The sequence below is a fragment of the Ixodes scapularis genome, unplaced genomic scaffold (assembly GCF_016920785.2).
Source record: "Ixodes scapularis isolate PalLabHiFi unplaced genomic scaffold, ASM1692078v2 PGA_scaffold11__112_contigs__length_91849675, whole genome shotgun sequence".
Taxonomy (NCBI): Eukaryota; Metazoa; Arthropoda; class Arachnida; order Ixodida; family Ixodidae; genus Ixodes; species Ixodes scapularis.
The window spans coordinates 3,981,915-4,001,382 of NW_024609837.1; the positions used below are offsets into that span (position 1 = coordinate 3,981,915).

The 19,468-nt window shown below is 46.8% G+C and overlaps 1 protein-coding gene across 2 annotated transcripts in view; it reads right to left on the reverse strand.

Annotated features, from left to right (window-relative positions):
* Positions 1-3,559: 3,559 nt before the first annotated feature.
* Positions 3,560-19,468, reverse strand: part of LOC8034576 (SHC-transforming protein 3) — an 84,309-nt gene continuing 68,400 nt past the window's right edge. For both annotated transcript variants that reach the window (XM_040213403.3, XM_029991004.4), the window contains exons 4-12: positions 14,041-14,111; positions 13,665-13,725; positions 12,384-12,557; positions 11,486-11,676; positions 10,453-10,588; positions 9,556-9,715; positions 8,373-8,438; positions 5,943-6,292; positions 3,560-4,888 (exon numbers count right to left, since the gene is read on the reverse strand). In XM_040213403.3, coding sequence (XP_040069337.2) covers positions 4,760-4,888; positions 5,943-6,292; positions 8,373-8,438; positions 9,556-9,715; positions 10,453-10,588; positions 11,486-11,676; positions 12,384-12,557; positions 13,665-13,725; positions 14,041-14,111 — 1,338 coding nt within the window. In that variant the 3' untranslated portion in view covers positions 3,560-4,759. The remainder of the gene's footprint in view (positions 4,889-5,942; positions 6,293-8,372; positions 8,439-9,555; positions 9,716-10,452; positions 10,589-11,485; positions 11,677-12,383; positions 12,558-13,664; positions 13,726-14,040; positions 14,112-19,468) is intronic.

Genomic DNA, 19,468 nt, shown 5'->3' on the forward strand with positions numbered 1-19,468 from the left:
TTTATTTCATTTTTTTACGGTTACAAAAGTCGACATTTTCTCGCTAAAGAAATAAAAAGTAAGTACACAGTCGAGTTTCGAGTAAATTTCACTCCAGAAAAACCGCATAACAATTACGAAGGTACTTCAGTCATCGAACTATACTTTTTGAGCAATGAAAAAATGGTCAAATTTCATGAAGCTGAGAAAAACACGTTTGAAAATCCCCCTTGTTTTCTGAATGCAGCAACTCCTCTATTCTCAATGCCACCCCCCCCCCCCCCCCCCCCCCCTAAATATTTAGACACCCCCCTAATTTTAATTCCCGGAAAAAACCCTGGTGCCCCACATCAAAACTTCAGTCGTTCTGGGGTACGTAATAATAATGTATGTATATAGGGTGTTTTCACATGAGGTCCATCTGCCATTTTTTTTTTTCTTCAAATGTACTACTTTAAGAGATTACATTGCTATCTGTCGAGATGTCAGCATGCTAAGACAAAAAGCTTTGCTCTATGCTTTTGAGGGTTTAAGCCACTGCAGTTTATGTAAATCCTTGGAATGCTCATCTTCGGCACATGCCAGACAGTTCACAACAAAATGGTGGACGAAATTACGTCAGTGAAAACGCCCTATAATATGTTAAAAATTAAGAAGGTAGGGCAAAAGAAAGGGAAGTGGGAGAGGAGAAAGCGGACGCAACGCTGGCGAGGGGATTTGCTCCTCCCCTCCCATTTCCACCATTAAAGTCTCAGACTGAAAAATGATATCAACGGGAAAATTGGCGATCCTTTCCTGTGAAAAATTATACCAGAATTTGAAATTTTCAATGGTTGACGCCAACGTTGTTGAAGCCAACCGGGAGTGGCGCTTGTGGCGGCATCTCTCGATAGGCACAGCAAGCAGACGACGGCGCTCGGCTGCAAGCAAAACCTGGCAAAACGTACTTGCTGCGTCCGCTGTGTCCGTCTGAAGATGGCGCCACGAGTTTATTCGGCGTCTAGCCAGTCCGCCCAAGTCCGCCGTTGAAATTCTCACGGGTGTTGGGAGTTACGCTTTAACATTTGGCACTACAATTTTGCTGAAAGGTTTAGCTCGTTATGTGCGACCACAGACTTTTCCGGCAAATTACACAAACTGGCAGGTGGCGCAAGCTGCCGCCCGATTCAATAAATTTAGTTATAGGTGTCTACTTATTTCCAAACACTGGTTTCGGTTTCGGAAGCGCCGCCGTCTTTGTCGTTCTTTTTTTTTTTTTTTTTACTCTTTACGACACATTAAATACCGCGCGTATCATGGCTGAACAGGGCGGCCAACGTGAAGCGGATGAAGAAGATGAGGGAGGGGCGCGCGGTACCAGCAGCATCGAGCGCCCAGAAGATGCGTAAGTACGTTTCATATCGTCTTCGAACACGACAGTTACCCGCCGGAGTCGAAGAGGCCGTGCTTTCGCGCTGTCATAGCTAAAAAATAAAAACTCCAATTAAACTAAGCCAATCCGCACGTCAGATAAAACTACACACACAACTCGCAGCTCACAATGATCTTCACTCATTACGATTCATTTTTATAATTAAAATTTCCGTAGAAGTGCAAGTAGCGTGTACGGCAATCGCTTGAAGCTTCTCGGTTCAAGAGCAGCAAATGCTTCATCAGCTATCCAAGGAGAGACAGATGACAGACAGAAAAGGAAGAGAAGAACAAGTAATCCCTGACAATGTATGTAATTTGTTGCTAGTCTACAAGGTAAATTCACGCCGCACGAAATGCAGAACCCTAGCAGAGAAAGGAAGGGATGGCGACATTGCTGCTTGGTTTACATACAAGGTTAACGCTCTTGTCCTGCAGACAGTAGACAGTCGGTCCAGAACGCCTCGCGCAGGGATAAGGAAGACCTCGACGAGCCGGTCATCCCGGACCTTGCCGTGTACGCCATCGGTGGATTCGTCATGACCTTGGTCATTGCAAGCTTGCTCTTCATGGCCTACGTCATGATCTCGGAAGGAAGTGAGCCCAGGCGTGACTGGGAACACTGTAGCAGTTCTTTGTCGGTCCAGGATTAAACAAAATATAAATATTTTGGTGGTCAAACTAGTAACCATAGCAGCCTCTCTAAAAAAAAAAAAAGGAAAAAATTGGTTAATTATTTACTTAACTAAAAAGTCTTCAATAACTTGCGCCCGTCATGTTGATACCTCCGCCGATTCCGCAACGGCTGCGATAGCGCCGCTCTGCTTGCTTAGTTTCGGTAGGCTAACACAATAAAATCAGTAATGCAATAGAGCCTCTCGCCTACAAAGAGCTTTGTCAGTACTAGCATGATATTACTGCAAGATTACTGTAAATGAAAGCTATGATGGTTCTACTTGTAAACAAATTGTGGCCAAGATACAATTAAACTTTTTCAAGCAGTATCACATTCGTTTGAAGAATCATGAGTACAAGTAGCACTTACGCAACATTTTCCATTTGACAAGATTTAGAATGATTGGAAAGCAGACGTAATATGAAGACTTGACAGTATGTGTTATGAGTGCATAAAAATATAACCTTAGGATTAATGGATACAATTATTTAACTAATTTTTTTTTCTGCATTGCACCAACAGTGGGAAGTAATGTCAAGTGAATCGTCATCCAAGTACAGAAAAGTTCCACGATCAAAACTCATCTCATCATCTATGCTACGAAACCAAAGCGTAGAAAAATAAATCTGGGCATCCTGACTGAGTGTCCTTTAATGGCTCCAAGCCAGATGCACAAGGTTGATGATCATGAGATCTTGGCACATCAAGCAAGGCATTCTTCAGCCTCCTTTCACAGCTTGCAAGTTTCTGCCACCCCTGTAGTAAATCTCAGCGCAATAAGTCAAGAAACCAAACTATGCGGTCCCTTCAAACCGCCATCAGTCCCTTTGACTCATGCGATAGCATGCAAATTTTAACCTCGGCAAGGTTCAAAATCTGCAAACTTGGCATAATCTGTTTTGAAAATATATGTTCCATCTCACTAAAACCGTGCAGTACAGCCAAAGCTACAGGGGAGAGATTGTATCCCAACCTGTTCAAGAGGAGGGAAAGGAGGAACAGGTGAGAGGGCTGGGATTCCTGTTTCCCCTTTCCCTCCTCTTGAACAGGTCGGCATACGCTCTTCCCAGTAGCTTTGGCTGTGCTGCACAGTTTTAGTGAGACATAGTATAGTAACTTTGGGCGACTCGAGACATTTCAGGGTGAGAACAAGCATTGGCGAGTGCTTTCACAGCTGCCTGCTTCAGCACAAATTTTGTGGCAGTGACCAATGTCCAAGGCATAGAGCTGTCAAAAAGTTAGCACAGCCCCCTCAATACAGACCCCGTTAATACGGATGCCCCGCTATGTAAATAAAACATACAAAATGAGTAAATGCATTTTTGTCTCATTATTATGAACTCTGAGTATGGACGGTTTTTGGTGGAAATGAAGGCGTCCGTATTAACGAGACGCCGCTCGTACATTAGTGCCAACAGCCTGATTTTAACTGTGCATCTCTTTCTGCAAGTTAAACATGCTTGACGTTAGGCCATGGAGCAAAAGGCCCTATAGTATCGTAGATAGGAGACATTTATTCAAGCATTCAGGTACTCTGTACAAAAGAAAGAAATAGGTGCGAGTTAAATACGGCACTTTTTTTATTTTCACGATTCGGCCAACGTCTTTTTATTGGGACATCTTGAAAGCGCAGCGAGACCGTCTTTATTTAGGTTCTTTTGTGAGGGGGAAGGGGGGGGGGAGGTGTAGCATAAATTAACTTTTGTCTTTACAAGGGTATTTACACTAGCTACTGCGTAAACTACATCTGAAAAGTTTCCACAACATACACGGCACAAGAAAATATAGCGTGTAGTATAAATTAGAGGCGCACACGAGAGCTTGGAAAGGGGTCAAAAAGAAAATGTTAGAGGAAAAGATCTGTGCTGCTATATATATGTATATATATATATTTATATAAAAAAAAAGGCATTTGTTCCTTCCACTTTGATGATTCTAAGCCAGACATTGGTGACTAGAGTCGGACAAACTAGAGACAAAAAAAAAAAAATCCAAAAGGAAGTTGGTTTTGTCGACTGGACGAAACCGAACCATACACGTTTCTTCCCGACTGCTCTGCGTTTGTTTGTTCACTTTGTTCTTTGTTTCCTTGGCCGTAACTTCCTCTGAAGTTTGGGACGGCACACTTTGACCTTGAAGTGTCCTTGAAGTTCGAAGTGTACCGAATTCTCGAGGACCACGAACCGTCTCCCGAGGACACCACAACTCGGCGGTTTTTGAAAGTCCGAACCACGTCCACGAGGATTGTGGTGCCTACATTGGAGCACTTGGTGGAAATGGCGACACCACAGTGACGCGGCGTTTTTGCCGACTCGGCACGTTTCCTGGCACCGAGTGCACCTGCCTCGCCATTCGCCCACGGCGGTGACGTATTTTCTTTTTTCCCCGGAGCTGAATCGCCCCCTTTCGCACCCATTTCCCGCGAGCACTTTTTGCAGACACGGCACATCTTTTTGGGGGGCTTGAAGCGGGCCTCAGTTTTTCCAGCCACTTTTGCTACGACGACACAGCACATTCCGGTGTAGACTCCGGCTGTGGTGAGGCGCAGAAGTTCTCGGTGACACCGCATGGCACTTTTCCTGCGGTGATGGTGACACTTGCTCCCCTTGCACCTCCGGGTGTGAAGGGTTTGGATCTTTGCGTCGAACGTGTCCACGTGAAGCTCGTTTGGCGGGCGGTGGGCCGGGGTTCCGTTCAGCGCGGTCGGGGCACGGGGGTTTTGAGTACGAGGGCACTCTCGGCCGAAATAATGGGCAGCGCATTGTCCCTGTGGTAGTTCACCAGATGGCTCACGCTGTCGAAAGTTCTGTCTTTGGTGCGAACCTGGGGAAGGGATCGGCAAGATTTAGACGGCGTAGAAAAAAAAGACTGCTCAATTCAATGCTGGAAAAAGTGAGCAGCTTCTGCTAAGGAGGATGCTAGGTAGAAAAGAAACCTTTTTACCCAATGTTTCATTTTTTTTTTTAATTGTCATTAAAACTGCCATTCAACTCTTTACTGCAAGGATGTTGAGAGAGAGGAGGGTCAGCTCTGAAAGCGGCTCGACTGTTGCACCTCCCGCAAACCCCAAACCCAGATTAGCAAAAAATTACATTTTGACAACCAGATAAAACTTACCTAAAAAAAGAGTAAAAGCTCAAAGCAGAAGTAAGAAATTATAATAACTTTTTTTTTTTTTTTTTTTGGGGGGGGGGGAAGAAGAGCTGCATGTGTTGTCCATCGTAGAGTTTTCAACCCGTTTACGGCGAAGACATTAACGGTGAAGAATAAAGGGTAGGCGATCCCACGGGGCGCAACAGAAAAAGGTTGCACAAAAATTACCAAAGCGACAAGCGGACCTCGCTATAAAACTCGGACGACAAGAAAACCAATGCAGCAAATGGCAGGCATGATAAACTCGAGCAACATAGTTCTTTCTTTTTGGGGGCGGGAAGCTAAAATGTCACCACAAATAATTTTATGCTGCGCTTTGGCTGCGCGTGTACGTGCAAGGCTCGTGAATAAAAAAAAAAATCCAAATTTGGGGATTTTACGTGCCAAACCTACGACGGGCATCTGGCACGCCCCAGCGGAGGACTGAGGATTAATTTGGACCACCTGGGGATCTTTTGACGTGCAACCGAAAGCTCGGTTACACGGCGCCTTCTCCGCAATAAGCCTCCGTCATAATGCGGGCACCTCGGTCGGGATTCGAACCCGCCACCTGGGGATCCGTACGCCGGCGCTCTCGCCTCGGAAGGCTCGTAAATCGCCGAAGCGGTAGTGAAAGCGGAAACTCGCGTCAGAGGTGGGATAATCAAAGCTTTTCCTTGCCGTTTCCATTCTGTCACGGACTACAGTGGGCTCATCTTTCTAGTAGAAGACCAGAAGAACTCACCACGCCGGCGGGATCCACCAGTAGCAGGTGCCTGCGTGCGCTGCCCTGCATCCCCGTCAGGACAAACTGTCCCGGGTTCCCCTGGGACTCGCGCACGAGAAAGTCGCCGTCTTCCGCCAGCCGCCCTTCGCTCTCCTTGCGGCTGATGGCGCCGTGGAACCAGGCCTCTTTCTCCAAGGTCGCACGATGCCGTGCTTCGGGTGTCGTCGTCGTGGCAACCGTCGTCGCGGCGACGATTGTCGTTGGCGCGGGGGCGACGGCCGGTGCGGCCGCCGAGGCGGCTGCCGTCGTTTCGGTAAATGGGGACAGGTTCCGCGGAGGAGGGAGGGGCAGACCGCTCACAAACGGATCTGCAGAAAAAATATTTCGGGCTCAGCTGCGTGACAGTCTAGTCGCGTGATGAGGCAAAAGGGGACTCAGTCACACAACCGCCTACTTCGTTTCAAATCACGTGCGCAACGTGGCAAAAAAAAAAAATGTGGATGGTAAAGCAAGCATTACTTCCATCCTGTTTGTTCCTAAACAACCTTAAGACACTCAGTGGTTGTATGTACCATCAATTTTAGAAAGAGAATAGAACAAAGTTTGGATTTTGGGCTACTTGGTTCAACGTTATGAGGTGTGGAAATTCGTACATTGGGCAGACGGGAAGATACATGAACGAGAGACTAAGTGCGCACAAATATGCAAGTGGGCAGCGGCAAGCACCTGGTAGCCTTGCAGCACAGTGTACAAGAGCAGCTGCAAAGCTCTACTTGGGACTACCACCATCTTAGATAGATCACGAGACAGGACCTGGCACAATATCGTGGAGGCTTTTCACGTGGCTTCAGGAAGGCACGGCATGCGCGTCAGTAAACCCTCAATAGCTTTGAACCAAAAATAAACAGAATTACTTAGAAAGACCCCGCAGCACAACAGGGCGAACATCAGCTTCAGGGTACCCACAGCATAGACACACACACGTCAGAGATCAAATGTCTACAAATGCCAGCAAAGACATTCATCCTTCCGGTCATTTCCGCCGCTCCTCAGCAACATACTCGTCTCCTAAAACTCTGGCATTTTACCATTAATCTAAAACACAGGTGTCTACAATTGCCCGCGACAACATTAATCATCCGGTCGAGTCTTCGTCTTTCAAAACTCGTGTATAAAGGAGGAAGGAGAAACGTAAAACAAACAGTTGTTAGTCTGCACTTTCACACGTATGCGGTGTTCTTTTCTGTCTACTATATCGCCTTATACTTTACGTGTTCTTTGAGTGAAACTTCGCAGTGCAGTATACCTGATAATAGAACAAGGGTTCACTTATTTTCTCACAGCTAATCCAGTACAGCTGTGTAGAACTTCCTCATCAAATGCGTCTTTGATATCATTGGAAGTTGTTGTCTAAGTGCACTGCCAAGCTTCGGAAATTAAAAACAGCGCGGAAGGACGAGGACCAGACAAAGAAGTGACACGGACGTAGCGCTGCGCTACGTCCGTGTCACTTCTTTGTCTGGTCCTCGTCCTTCCGCGCTGTTTTTAATTTCCGAAGTATGTACCAACTCGCCCAAGCCTCAACTTTAGCATCATTCATTTCTAGTACAATGGGCCCTTTTAAAAAAAAAAAAACAGCGCTACGTCCGTGTCACTTCTTTGTCTGGTCCTCGTCCTTCCGCGCTGTTTTTAATTTCCGAAGTATGCACCAACTCGCCCAAGCCTCAACTTTAGCATCATTCATTTCTAGTACAATGGGCCCTTTTAATTGTTTCACTGTTCAGCCTTGTTTCATCGTCAGCGCTACGTCCGTGTCACTTCTTTGTCTGGTCCTCGTCCTTCCGCGCTGTTTTTAATTTCCGAAGTATGTACCAACTCGCCCAAGCCTCAACTTTAGCACTGCCAAGCACTTGTGAACATAACCTTCAAGACCAACGAGCTAATGCCTGCAGAAAGGATGAAATATTCCTTCTTCCTTTCTTAGTCTGCTTTTAATGGCAATGCTCGCAACTTTTGAAACACCAGGGAAGGGGTTTTCGACAGAGCGACTTCGCAGAACTGCGAGGCAAATCTTTCCGCTATGCTGACTCCCGGCCATTTCAACGGTAGTATTGCCAGACGCCCGTTTCTACCATCCACAAGACGGCATTTGAGCAAAGCAACCACAAAACGCCCCGACCCAAAAACCTTCAATGGTAAACACGTCGAAACCTCCATTTCAATGCAAATTTCTATGTTGGAGAAATGTCCCACAAAATTTTGCGGAGTGGTCAAAACATGGAACGTGATGTTTCCCAGGTCTACTAATCGGTCCGCAAAAGACAAGTTCGGTTGCAGAAAAATGCTGCTCTTTTTCGGTAAATCTGCGAATGTGGATGGCTTGCCACTTCACGAGTTAGCCTTTTATCTTTTTGAGAAGGACGCGGTGAAATTCTGAATGACACTTACGCATGTCAAAGGGATCCAGCACTCCATTTCTGGTTCGTCCAGAATCTTGCCCCATGTTCACATACTCTGAAAAAAAAAAAAAAGAGGCGAAATTTAAACAACCGGAAAGAATAAACACAAATTCGGGACGCAAACAAACGATACAACTCTTTCATTAATCAAACGCTGTTTGGCCGACGTTCGGACGAGAACAAGACATGTAGCTCACAAAACTTGATTTTGTGAGCTTGAACTTGAACTTGAAAAAGAGGCGAAATTGATGAGCAAAATTGTTTTCACCTATCCTAAACATGTTTCCCAGTCTATCTTTAGCACTTAATTTCACGCATACAAATACATTAACATTTTCTCATCTTTCCCAAATAATAAACCAGTGGAATTCATTATTAAAAATTGTTTTCTCCTTGAGATTGCACATCATCCTAAGAAAGTTTTATTTAACATTTTGCTTTTAATATCTTAAAGAAAGTTTTGCTCATGTTTAGGTTTTCTTTTGCTCACTATGCTCTCTGCGATTATTTTTCATAAATAAATAAGTAGATCCAATTATAATTTTTTTTTTTTTCACCTTTGCAAATAAGATGCAGGCTACCTAGACACTGATGTATATTATTGTTCCCGTGCAACCAGTTTCGTAGCATTATTTCTTCTCAGCCTTACCACTTAGCCTCATTTCTTGAGAAGCCAGTTCGTGCACGGCATCATTTTTTTTTATAGCACTCATTCTGCTAGATTTTTAGACAACGGGAAGTTTGTCAACCCCAGTGGCCGTCAGGATGTAGAAACACCGCGTCATGTGGATATAAAAAGAAATTACAAAAACTATAAAATTTTTAATAAAAAAATAGAAATGTGAAAAAAGTTTTTTCTTTTTTTACACATTAGGTAGAAGATATTGCAGCTTTTCACAACAAAAGACCATGAAAATGCAGCATAAAGTAACCTCAGCCTGCACTCCTTACAAAACTTCAGAACAGAAACTTCAAAAACTGGCTCCACACATCATGTAAGAAAAAAAAAAAAAAAAATAAATGCAATTTTAAGCTAGTGTTTTCCCCTAAAGTCTGCAGCATGAAATAAATGAATAAAACAAAGTCCTCTTGTACTCCGAGGCAGAAGAACAATAGCCGAGCATCCCCACCTGTCAAATAATCTATTGCAAAGGAAGCGCAGTTCAGCTCACCGTGGCGCGGTGTCAATGCCGCTGGGGGCAGCTCCTCCCCGCTCAGGTCGATGAGGTTGGTGTCGCGGGACACCCTGCGAGCGTTGGGCTGCGGGGCCGTTCCCGGGACGACCTCCTTGACGCCGGTCGTCCCCAGCGGTGCCACCACGTCCTTCGATAGCTGTAAAAACGTGAAACGGCACGACCCTCAGCAGGAGCCCCAGCAGCACCGACTGTGATCAAACCACCTTATAAAGCGCTTGTGCACCGTTCCTACAGAACGCTGGAACCGTACGACAAAGCAGCAGGCTCGGTGAGCATGTACCATGGTCCACAGATGATCGTTACCTCGAAATTCTGACAGTTTCTGCCCTGATAACTCATCGATGACGGGTGTCACCGGTCCTCGAAGATGGGCCAAAAAACTTTCGAAATATAAATAATTGTAGATTTCATTTATAACTAAATTTCGACACTATTTAATAACTACAGGTTGCTACGATAGACAATACTGCCAGTCCATCATTTGCACTAATTCTCGTTTTTGGCGTATGCTTGCCCGAATAATCAGGCTTTGCCTTCATTGTGCAAAAAAGTCGGTGGCGGCGAATCATAAGCGTTGGTTTTTGGCGACACCGGCGCGGTTGTCAGTCGTCGGCGACATCTCTCTGTGAACACTCGGCAAAATTTAGAGCAGGGTACGAAAAGCCTTCTAGTCCCCAACAGCTCATTGTTTGTTCAGTTTATCCCTGGGAAAAGCTAGATCACAAACTGACGCAGTTTCCAGGCCAGAAACGTCTCTGCAACTGCAACTGTTGCCACTTCGGAACCACTTTCGATGCATGGGCGGAATGGAACACCAAACACGCTGGTCGGAGACGCGCACCAGGCGTCATAGCTGTGCAGAAGGAAGCGTACCTCCTCGGGAACTTCGTTCCGGTAGTCTGGGAGAGGGGGGACGGGTGGCGGCGGTGCTTCGGGAGGCATTTTCCCGGGGAGGTCGTTGTAGTACTCCGGGTCGTCCCTAGGAGGCGCCGCCGTACTTTCCGTTGGCCTGCCATGAAACGAGAAACAGCAGTGGCACCGTCTTTATTGACTGCACAGTTATTCTCGGTGTGGCGGCTTTTTAACGGAGAATGAGACGTGTCGAGACGTGGCGACGGCGAGTCGACCAAGGCACAAAGTGTTGGCACACGAAGTCAATGTCTTCCTCGAGCATTTGGTCCCAGATTTCTCACGAGTTTAGTTAGGACAAACTAAAGCAGACATCTGGCAATTAAAAAATCACAGTCTCAAGCTTTCTTCCCGCATCGCTAATGTGCTTTGTGGGTACATACACGTGCCACGTACACATTACTTACATTAGCTGTAAGCCCAACGGGAGCAAATTGCAATAAAACTGCAAGACTGTATGCCTAGAAGCATCATTTCTATAGAGTTGGAAGCATAACCTTGGCTCTCATATATTTAAATGACACATTACGAAGCAGTTTGCGTGGATAGCTTTTTTTAGCAGTTTTCACTAGTGACCATCCTGACAAGGAACCACCAGCCATGCCTGTAAGAGGTTACATGACTCTACAACGCACAAAAATTATGCAAGCTCGATCCTGCCGACAAAGACCATGGAGCACAAAACGTGTTGGGCACAAACTACTACTCCGCAAAACCCCCTCCGCAAAAAATTGACGTCGCATGACAGGGGCACGTCGAATTCCCTGCCAAATTTAGCGGCAAAATTGACATCACATATGTCCACTGACTTCAACTGCTTACTCGTTCGTGAAAATTTGCTCATAAAAAACGACCCATGAAACATTGAAATGCTTGTCGCTTACGAGCGGCTACCGACGTCTGGGAATTTGCAAGAGGCTGCCCCGCACGCTTGCAGTCGGCAATCTGTCGCAGAAATACGAGCGACCTGCGCAACAGCGGGCTGCTGCCAACGCACCTCCTGGGTACCAGGCTCGGCAGGGGGGGCGGCGCCGGAACCCCGCGCATGAACTCCCGGAAGCGCAGCTCGAAGGCCTGACCGATGGTCGTGATGACGTCTTGTGCCAGGCCTCCCCCACACTCCAGGACGAGGCACGCCCGGGCTCCCTGGCCGTCCTTCGCCACGTACGCCACAAAATCCAACGTCTCCTGAAAGAGGCCAGACAGGTGCCGCACGTCCAATCGAGGCTCGTGTCGAAGCGCCAGTTTGCCTACAGGCGCACTTAATGGCATTCTGAGATCCTCCTTTTATGGGGCAAACTCGATCTGCGTGCTCAGAGCATCCTAGAAAGCTCAAAGTTACAATCGTGTGGGACCTTCTTTCTTATTAGCCCTTTCGAGGTCAAGCTTTTAATTTTTAGATACCTTTTAGTGGTTGGGTTTTCCCGACAATAAAAAAATACAAAAAATTGATGTTTTTTTTTCGTTTTTTTTTTTTTTTTTTTATGTAACGGGATTACGTACAATGCTTTCGGGCTGTCCAGGTTGAGAAGCATATAATGTAAATATTGAGGGCGAAAAGTTGTCACGCAAAGAGGTCACCTCCAGCGTATCATTGTGCGGATCCTCAGATTTTTGGACTATATACCGCCCCACTAAAGCGAAACACTGTGCGAAGAACACAACTACAGACCCCCAAAACGTATAACAGATAGCATAACCTCACGGGGAGTGCATGCTTTTGTGTTTAGCCACCACACATGTGCGGCAGCAACCTTCAAAGAGCTAAAAACGCAACCAGACGTCGCGAGGTGCGTCTTTCTGCGATATATCTCGACAAAGGGGTGTAACGCTTCGCTGCATTCTGGAATGAACACGCAACGAAACGACGGTCACGGGACGGGGGATACACTGACCGCGTCTCCTCCTGAAGCGAAGGAAATGTTGGGCATGTTGTGGTCGGCGATGGCTTGACCAGTCTCCAGGATGGAGAGCTTGAGGCTCGAGCTGGTCACGCACAGGTTCACGTTGGAGCCCGCATAGTCCATGTTGGGGCGCTCCGCCAGCATGCGCTGGAGCCTCCGATCCACCTGCAAAAGCGCCGAACTCTCATTCCTCACGCTCGTTTCAATCCCTTTTCTTAAAACTATGCAACAGGATGCCTTGAGATGCTGCATACAGGATTCCGAGTTTTTGGAGTTCATTTTTGAGCATATTCGGAGGGTGTTTATCAGAGTGTGTTTTTAACTAAAAATTCAGAGTCTTTTTGGAGGACTGCATGCAGCAAAACTTATCATGATAACCAAAGCAACTCTAGAAAAAGCGTATTGGATTATTGAGCGAGTGGTCAGTGGTTCGATCCCCGCCGACTTTGTGACACCCTTGGCTTCAAAAACACGCTGCCTGTTAGAAGAGCGGCAAAGTACCGCACAAGCAACGCGCTACGACTAAAAAGAGCATCCAAAGTCGCTCGTCAAGATGACATGATGCAAGTGAAGGCCAAAACGCGCAAAATCTTTTTTTATGCTTAGTGCGGCCGCAATCGCGCGCCTCGTCCGCAGCTGCATTTCTTGCGTCCGCACCGGATGAAGTTGTAATTCCTGTCCGACTGAGCGCACCTGCGTGGCGGCCCCGGATGATTCAACGTTTTACTCCGCCGCGCAACAGCTGTGGCAGCTATGCGGTAAATCAAATACCGCTCCGCAGCTTTACCGCTTCCCCGGCTAAACCGGCTCCGCCTCATTAAAAGACGTTCAATCGTGCCCGCAACGCACACGTACCCGCTCTAATTCCGCCCACGCTCGCCCGTCCTGCGCTTAGTTATTTCTGTCGCCCACACGCTCTTCCGACAGGTGCAGGCGTAAACTAAGGAAGACGAATGTCCCTGCCGCGTCGCCGATAACAACCAAGCCCCAACATTGCCGTTGGCGCGCCGAGGCAGCAAAAGAACGCCACTGAAAACGGTTCAGCGCCGGCTGCGCGGGATAGTGCGTGAGTCTATTAAAAGCCCAAAGCTACGGCCGACTGGCGTGTCGGGCGCGCTGGTCAGCCCGAGCGTCCAAAGCGATCCCGGAGTGGCGACGAACGACCTCACAAAAGCCAAGGTGTCACGCCGTTGGGTGTCGCGGCAAACGCACCGGTCAGTGACGCATTCCAGGCACTCGCCCTACTGCGGACAGTTGCTTACGACATCTTACCTTCCGCTTCTTGTCGACTGCTTTCAATCCGGCGGCTTCGCAAACCCGCGTGATGCACTCCCTGGGGAAGGAAGAAAGAGAGGAGTTATACGTTTGTGCCCTGTTGGACTCGCGCGATTTTGCTGTAAAGTCTGCGAACATTGGGCCTGTTCTGAGCTTGAAAGATGGCTTATAGATTTACATTTGAGCGTGGCCGACTGCGCAGCGATTGCTTACGACAGTCTGCGTATAACTAGACCGTGAGAAGTGGTTGCCCACAGTACACAACTCTGAGCATGGGGACATGTTATTCCTAACAGTGCCCTTACATTACACGCAACTTGATTCCAGTAGTGATTTCGAAGGACGTGCGGCAGGCGGATAGATGTGGACTTACTTTGCGATGAGGGATCTTGTATCGAAGTCTAGGCACTTCATGGACATCTTGACATCCAGGCAACCGATATACTGCAAGAGTGATGAAAGAAGAGAAAAATGTAACAAGGGGCGTCGACCACAGACGTTGTGTTCCACAGCCCCTTAAAGAGACAATGAAACCGTATCAAGTTCAAATTTTCTTAACTGCATATCACTTAGTGGAACACACAGAGCTAGTACATCAGGGTAGGGATTGAGGCAGAAAAAGAATTTTTGCCATGAAATTTCTTAAGTGAGGGTAGACCAATTTTGTCTTTGTCTCCTTCGGAAAGCTTTCCGACATTTTACTGCGATCCGCCCAATTCCAAATGGCGCTTATAAATTCGAATCAAACAAAGCGTCGCACCGCGTCGCCAGGTGGCTTGCACCCAGCAACGATCAATTCGTAAGCAAGTATTCGGATTCACATTCATGGCCAATATGTGCAGTGATGGTAATTCCCAAACTCAAACAATGTCCGGAGCATGCATGTGCTGCAACAGTGCAAACCGAGGTATGTAACTGATGAATGAAAGAACGCCTGACAGCTTGCTCTCGAGTTGTGGAAATTAATGCTCCTCAATTTTCTTGTGTTTTCGTAACAGAGTGTGCACACTACTGAAAACAAATGCATGCCACATATTATGAACACCAAGGACTATGTCAATGCAACATTGAATGAAAGCAAGAACATTTTTTTGGCCTCTTTAACCTCACACGGCATTACTGAGCAGAATTTGCAGTGTCATCCACACTATGACCTTTCTTTAAAACACTCTCGCAAGCTCCAACAAGCATCTGTGGTTGCGTAATTTTTTTTTTTTCACATTGCAATTAAAAAATTGTGCTCTCATCACTTATCACAACATGCAAGCTAAAGGGAATTTTTCTTTCCTTCTAAACAATGAGCAAGTGGGAGTTCGACAGACATAATCGCCAGAGAACTGAACTTAACACAAAAACTAAACTGGCAATCACAATGCCTCCTTCAATGAGAAATAAACTAAGAAAACCCGATTCCCTCATACAATCCAGGGAGGTGCAAAGAGCAAACAATACACCAGAAAAAAAGGATGGGCCAGTGACACTCTGCATGTCACGTGTTTGCAAGTGCTTATTTTCTGCTGGAGAACTGCTGAAGAGCTCGAAGCACGTGGAGTGAAAGCTCGCGCTACAGAACAGAACCCATGTATCCCTAGTGCATGATGCCTACATTAAAAACATTTTTTTTTTTCTCATCCACAGCGGCAATACCAGATGCCCATTTGGGCAGAGTAACTTCCCCTGTCTAAACCTACACGTAACAAAATTTTATGAAACAGGAATAATTTGAGGGCTCTATTCCAAAGGCAACAAACCAATTCATTGAAAAAGACTCTCTTCAAGTCACTCTGGATACCACCCCCTCCCCTTTAAAGAGAGGGTGCAGCCAATGACAAAGGCCTACCCCCCCCCCCTCCCCCCCACACACACACATATTTTCTCTGAAAATGAGGGGGAACAGAACCTATGAGAGAAGCAAAAAACGTAAATAAACGTCTCTCCTCCCTCATTGAAAGAAAGAGAGAGAAAAAAAGAACAGGCAAAAGCGAGCTTAGGACTAATAAAACTCACAGGTGGGATTTTCCAAGGATAAAAACCTGTAGGCCTGCACCCCCTCTCTTTTTCAAAAGGAAAAAAAGAAAACGATTGAAAGACCGCCGAACAAGGGGGGCAGGGGGCGACAGCTGTCCCCCTCATCCCGTTCCCCCGAAAATCCCCGTCATCTTGTGTGTCCTCAGTTGCCTTAGCGTAAACCTCAAACGGAAACCGGAAGCCGAGCTCCGGGAGGAGGGGGGGCCGCGGGGGCCGCACGCGCGCCGCGTCCGCTTCCGGCCTTAGAACATCCGCACCGCGGCAGCAGTTTCCGAAAAACTGCTAAGCCAAAAGACGCTGGGTTGAGTAGTAAAGAGATGCCCTCGCTGCACGAGACTTTGACGCCATAAATGCGTACAGAGGCAAAAAAAAAAAAAAAAGAACATCGCGTACGCGCGTGTGTGGACGCCTTTTTTTTTTTTTTTGTCTTCGTTCTATCAGGGATTACTTCATCACGGTAAAGTAAACGTTGCCTGCACACACACACACACACACACATACAAAAATAAAGCAGCAGAAAATCCGTAAAGACGTTATAAGATACCCTTGAAGAGTGTTTCCTGCTAACATAAACTTCGCTTACAGTGGCGTTCGAGACGTTGGTTTCTGTCTTATTTTCCTTGTTTCTTTTATTCGGGTTGCTCCCAAATGATATTCTCAAATGAGTGCTTACTTAGTTATGAAGCAAGTACGCAAGTGTTGCTCGACAAAGCAACCTAACGTTCCTAAATAAAAAAGAAAGAAAGAAAGAAGAGCTTGGTAGATACTTTCATTGTTATCGGGGTGCCCGAAACGGTGCCCATCGCGTAGTGGACAGCTACAGACGACGAAGGGTCAAGCGTAGCAGACGACAGCGAACTGCGCAGGCCAGCAGGAGGAAGTCAAAATAAACAAACACGCGGCAGCGAAGGACTCGCGACGCCAGAAAGGGAAAGATAAGAGAGCGGCGGAGGTCCGGATGATAAGGCAGGGTAAACAGGAAAGTGGAAACTGTGAAACACGGACAGATGGACAACGGAGGACGGCCGGTTATTTGAAACCAGAGAACGAGCGAGGGTGGGGAGGACGATGGTGGTTATATTTAAACGTTGAAGAAGCGATAACTGTGGGACAAGTGTAATTCCTTCGAATTCATTACACTTATCACACAGAGAACTCCAGTTCATTACACTTATTACACACACACAAAAAAAATCGATTACATCAACACTGTGATTATAAGAAAGAAATATATCACCAAATTGGAGGGGCAGACAACTTAACGAGAGACGAAATTTAGAGCAAACTTTATGTGAATACCGTCCGGGGAAAAGAAGGGGTGGAAGGGGGTAGGACGGTGATGAACAGAGAAAAAGAAAAGCCTCGGGCAGGGAGGGGGCAGAGCCGAAAAGAGGATGAGTCAGCAGCAGCGACTGGGAACACGAAGGCGCGGCTCTCGGACGCCCGTCCGGTCTGGAAAAAGGCGAAAACCGCTCCCTTTTTCGTGGGAATTCCCAGAACCTGCCGTGCTTTTTGGGTCCTTCCTACCTCTCCCACCAGGGGTCGCAGCGAACGCGGGATGGTTCACTGTGGGTGGATGGATGCGGCTCTCAACCCTTTCAGCGCTTTCAGCAACATCGTCGTTGCGCAAGCCGCCGCTCGACTTCAGCCCTTTTTATTCACTCATCCATCCATCTACCAAGACGCTTCCGTCGCACGGATGGCAAGTTTTAAGAGTTAATCATTAAAATGCGTAATCTACACTGTTTTGCGTATTATGAAGAGGTGAATGTTGTTAAACACCTAGCTAGGTGGCGCAAGCCGCCAGAGCCTGCGAAGTAAGAATGAGCTGGGATGACCTTGACGGACTCGCGTAGCGCGGCGCAGGCTTTTTTTTTTTTTTTTTTTATGAAGTTTGAAGTACGTACATGAATGTACAATTGTAAGAGATTGGTGGAAAGAGGGAGTTTCAAGTTGCTGAGTTCATTTACTGAGCCGGGAAAGGGTGACATTGACGTGAAACATTTCCTGAAACATGAGGCGACACTGCGAAAGTGGGGTGCTCGTTCGGAGTGGGATCAAAACTCCCACGGCGCCGAATCCGCAGTTTTTATCGACCACTCCTTCGTGGCCGCGGCCGCAAATGCAATGTAAAGAAAGATTAAGTGGATTCCGAATGTCGCCGTAACGACAACGTGACGTGCGTTGCCCTTTCAGTTATAAAGAGTCGCAAGGTTCAACTCTAGCCACTCTAGCACGCTGAAATTAAGTACTTGAATAGATCCTTAACTAGAAATTGTGACTGGAGCGTATTTGTTAAGCTCGTCGCCTCCGCTAGGGGAATATATCTGGCCAGTGGTTGGTCACAGAGCTGTCAATCATGGCGCCCAATGTCATTGAAACAATTTCAGCCAATGACGTGATCTTATTTTCGCCTTATTCCTACCAATTAATGACCAAACTCTCTCTGCATACCCGGCTCTGCTCTATGGAACACAGTTTTGAAACTAAACTCTAAATAGCACTTCAAACGACGGAAGGCAGACTGGAGGGTGTGAGGGGGTTACCCCTCCACGGGAGTTCTGCAACTGAGGTAATCTCGGAAAGTTGGTCTACAGGATACTCCATTTAGAATGACATCACCAAGCGCCATAGCTGCACGATGCAAAATAATCAAATGAGCACTGCAAATAAAAAAATAAAAAAGTGTACGAGCCCAGCCCCGAACATAAAACAACTGGAGGGGAAGCGACCTCCTCTCCAGCATTTGCTCCCGCAAAGTGGAAAGATGTCGGAGGAGTTTTCCCTAGCAGCGGGAACATGTAGGCACCCGAGTTTTCCCTGAACTCTTAACCCGGCACCAGCTACAGATGCATTTCAAGTTTGCAATCAGAAACCCAGTTCGCGTTTCCGTGTCCCGTACCATATGCAGGCGACAAGACACGGACAAAAGGAGCCAAAATGTCCCGACGCGAACCTGGATAGAGGGATGAACATGGACGGACCCTTCGAAGTGAGCGGCGGCTTGCGCCATCTAGCCAATATTTCCTTTCTTTATTTATATATATATATTTTTTTTAATTTCGATATTTAGCTTTTGTTTCACAATTTTTTTAAAAACAAAATTAAGTATAGGCTTTTTTTCATAGCAGCATCTTACTCCAGATATTTCCCATTCGCGCGCTTTGACAACACCGCGGTTGCTGGAAGACCTTCAACTTAATCCTCGGAATGCGCGACGACATAACAACCAAGTAACAACCGTCAGGATGCGTAAATTCCAACTCGAGTGGCCGCTAACAAAAAAAAAAAAAAAAAAAAAAAAAAAAAGGTACAAAGCGAGTGGGAACGGTTGAGTAACCCACCGCCGATGTGGAAATAGTCACCCACGCCTCACGCAGCAACGTTCACTAGAAAAACGTTGAAACAACACCCCTCCTCCCCCTTTGTGACGCATGTCGTGACATCATCACGTGCACCCGTAACTCATTTAAAGCCACGTCCACGCGCCGCACAGAGTCACGCCCCGCTGCTCCTCGGACGCCGAGAATATTTTTGTCACCACGTGCTTCGACAAGAGGCGCCGATGCGCGACGTTTCTGGAGATTTCATCCAATGCGGCTTCATCGAAAAAGTGGAGGTCTCATAGCACGCCGTTTCATCGAACTGATGACGGCCGTTTCATCGAGCGTTTTTATCGCTCTTTCCATGTTCGAAAACACATCTATGGCGTAAAATAAAAACGTGTAAAGATTTAAAAAAAAAAAAGCCATTTTTTTATGGTGCAGGGTGCC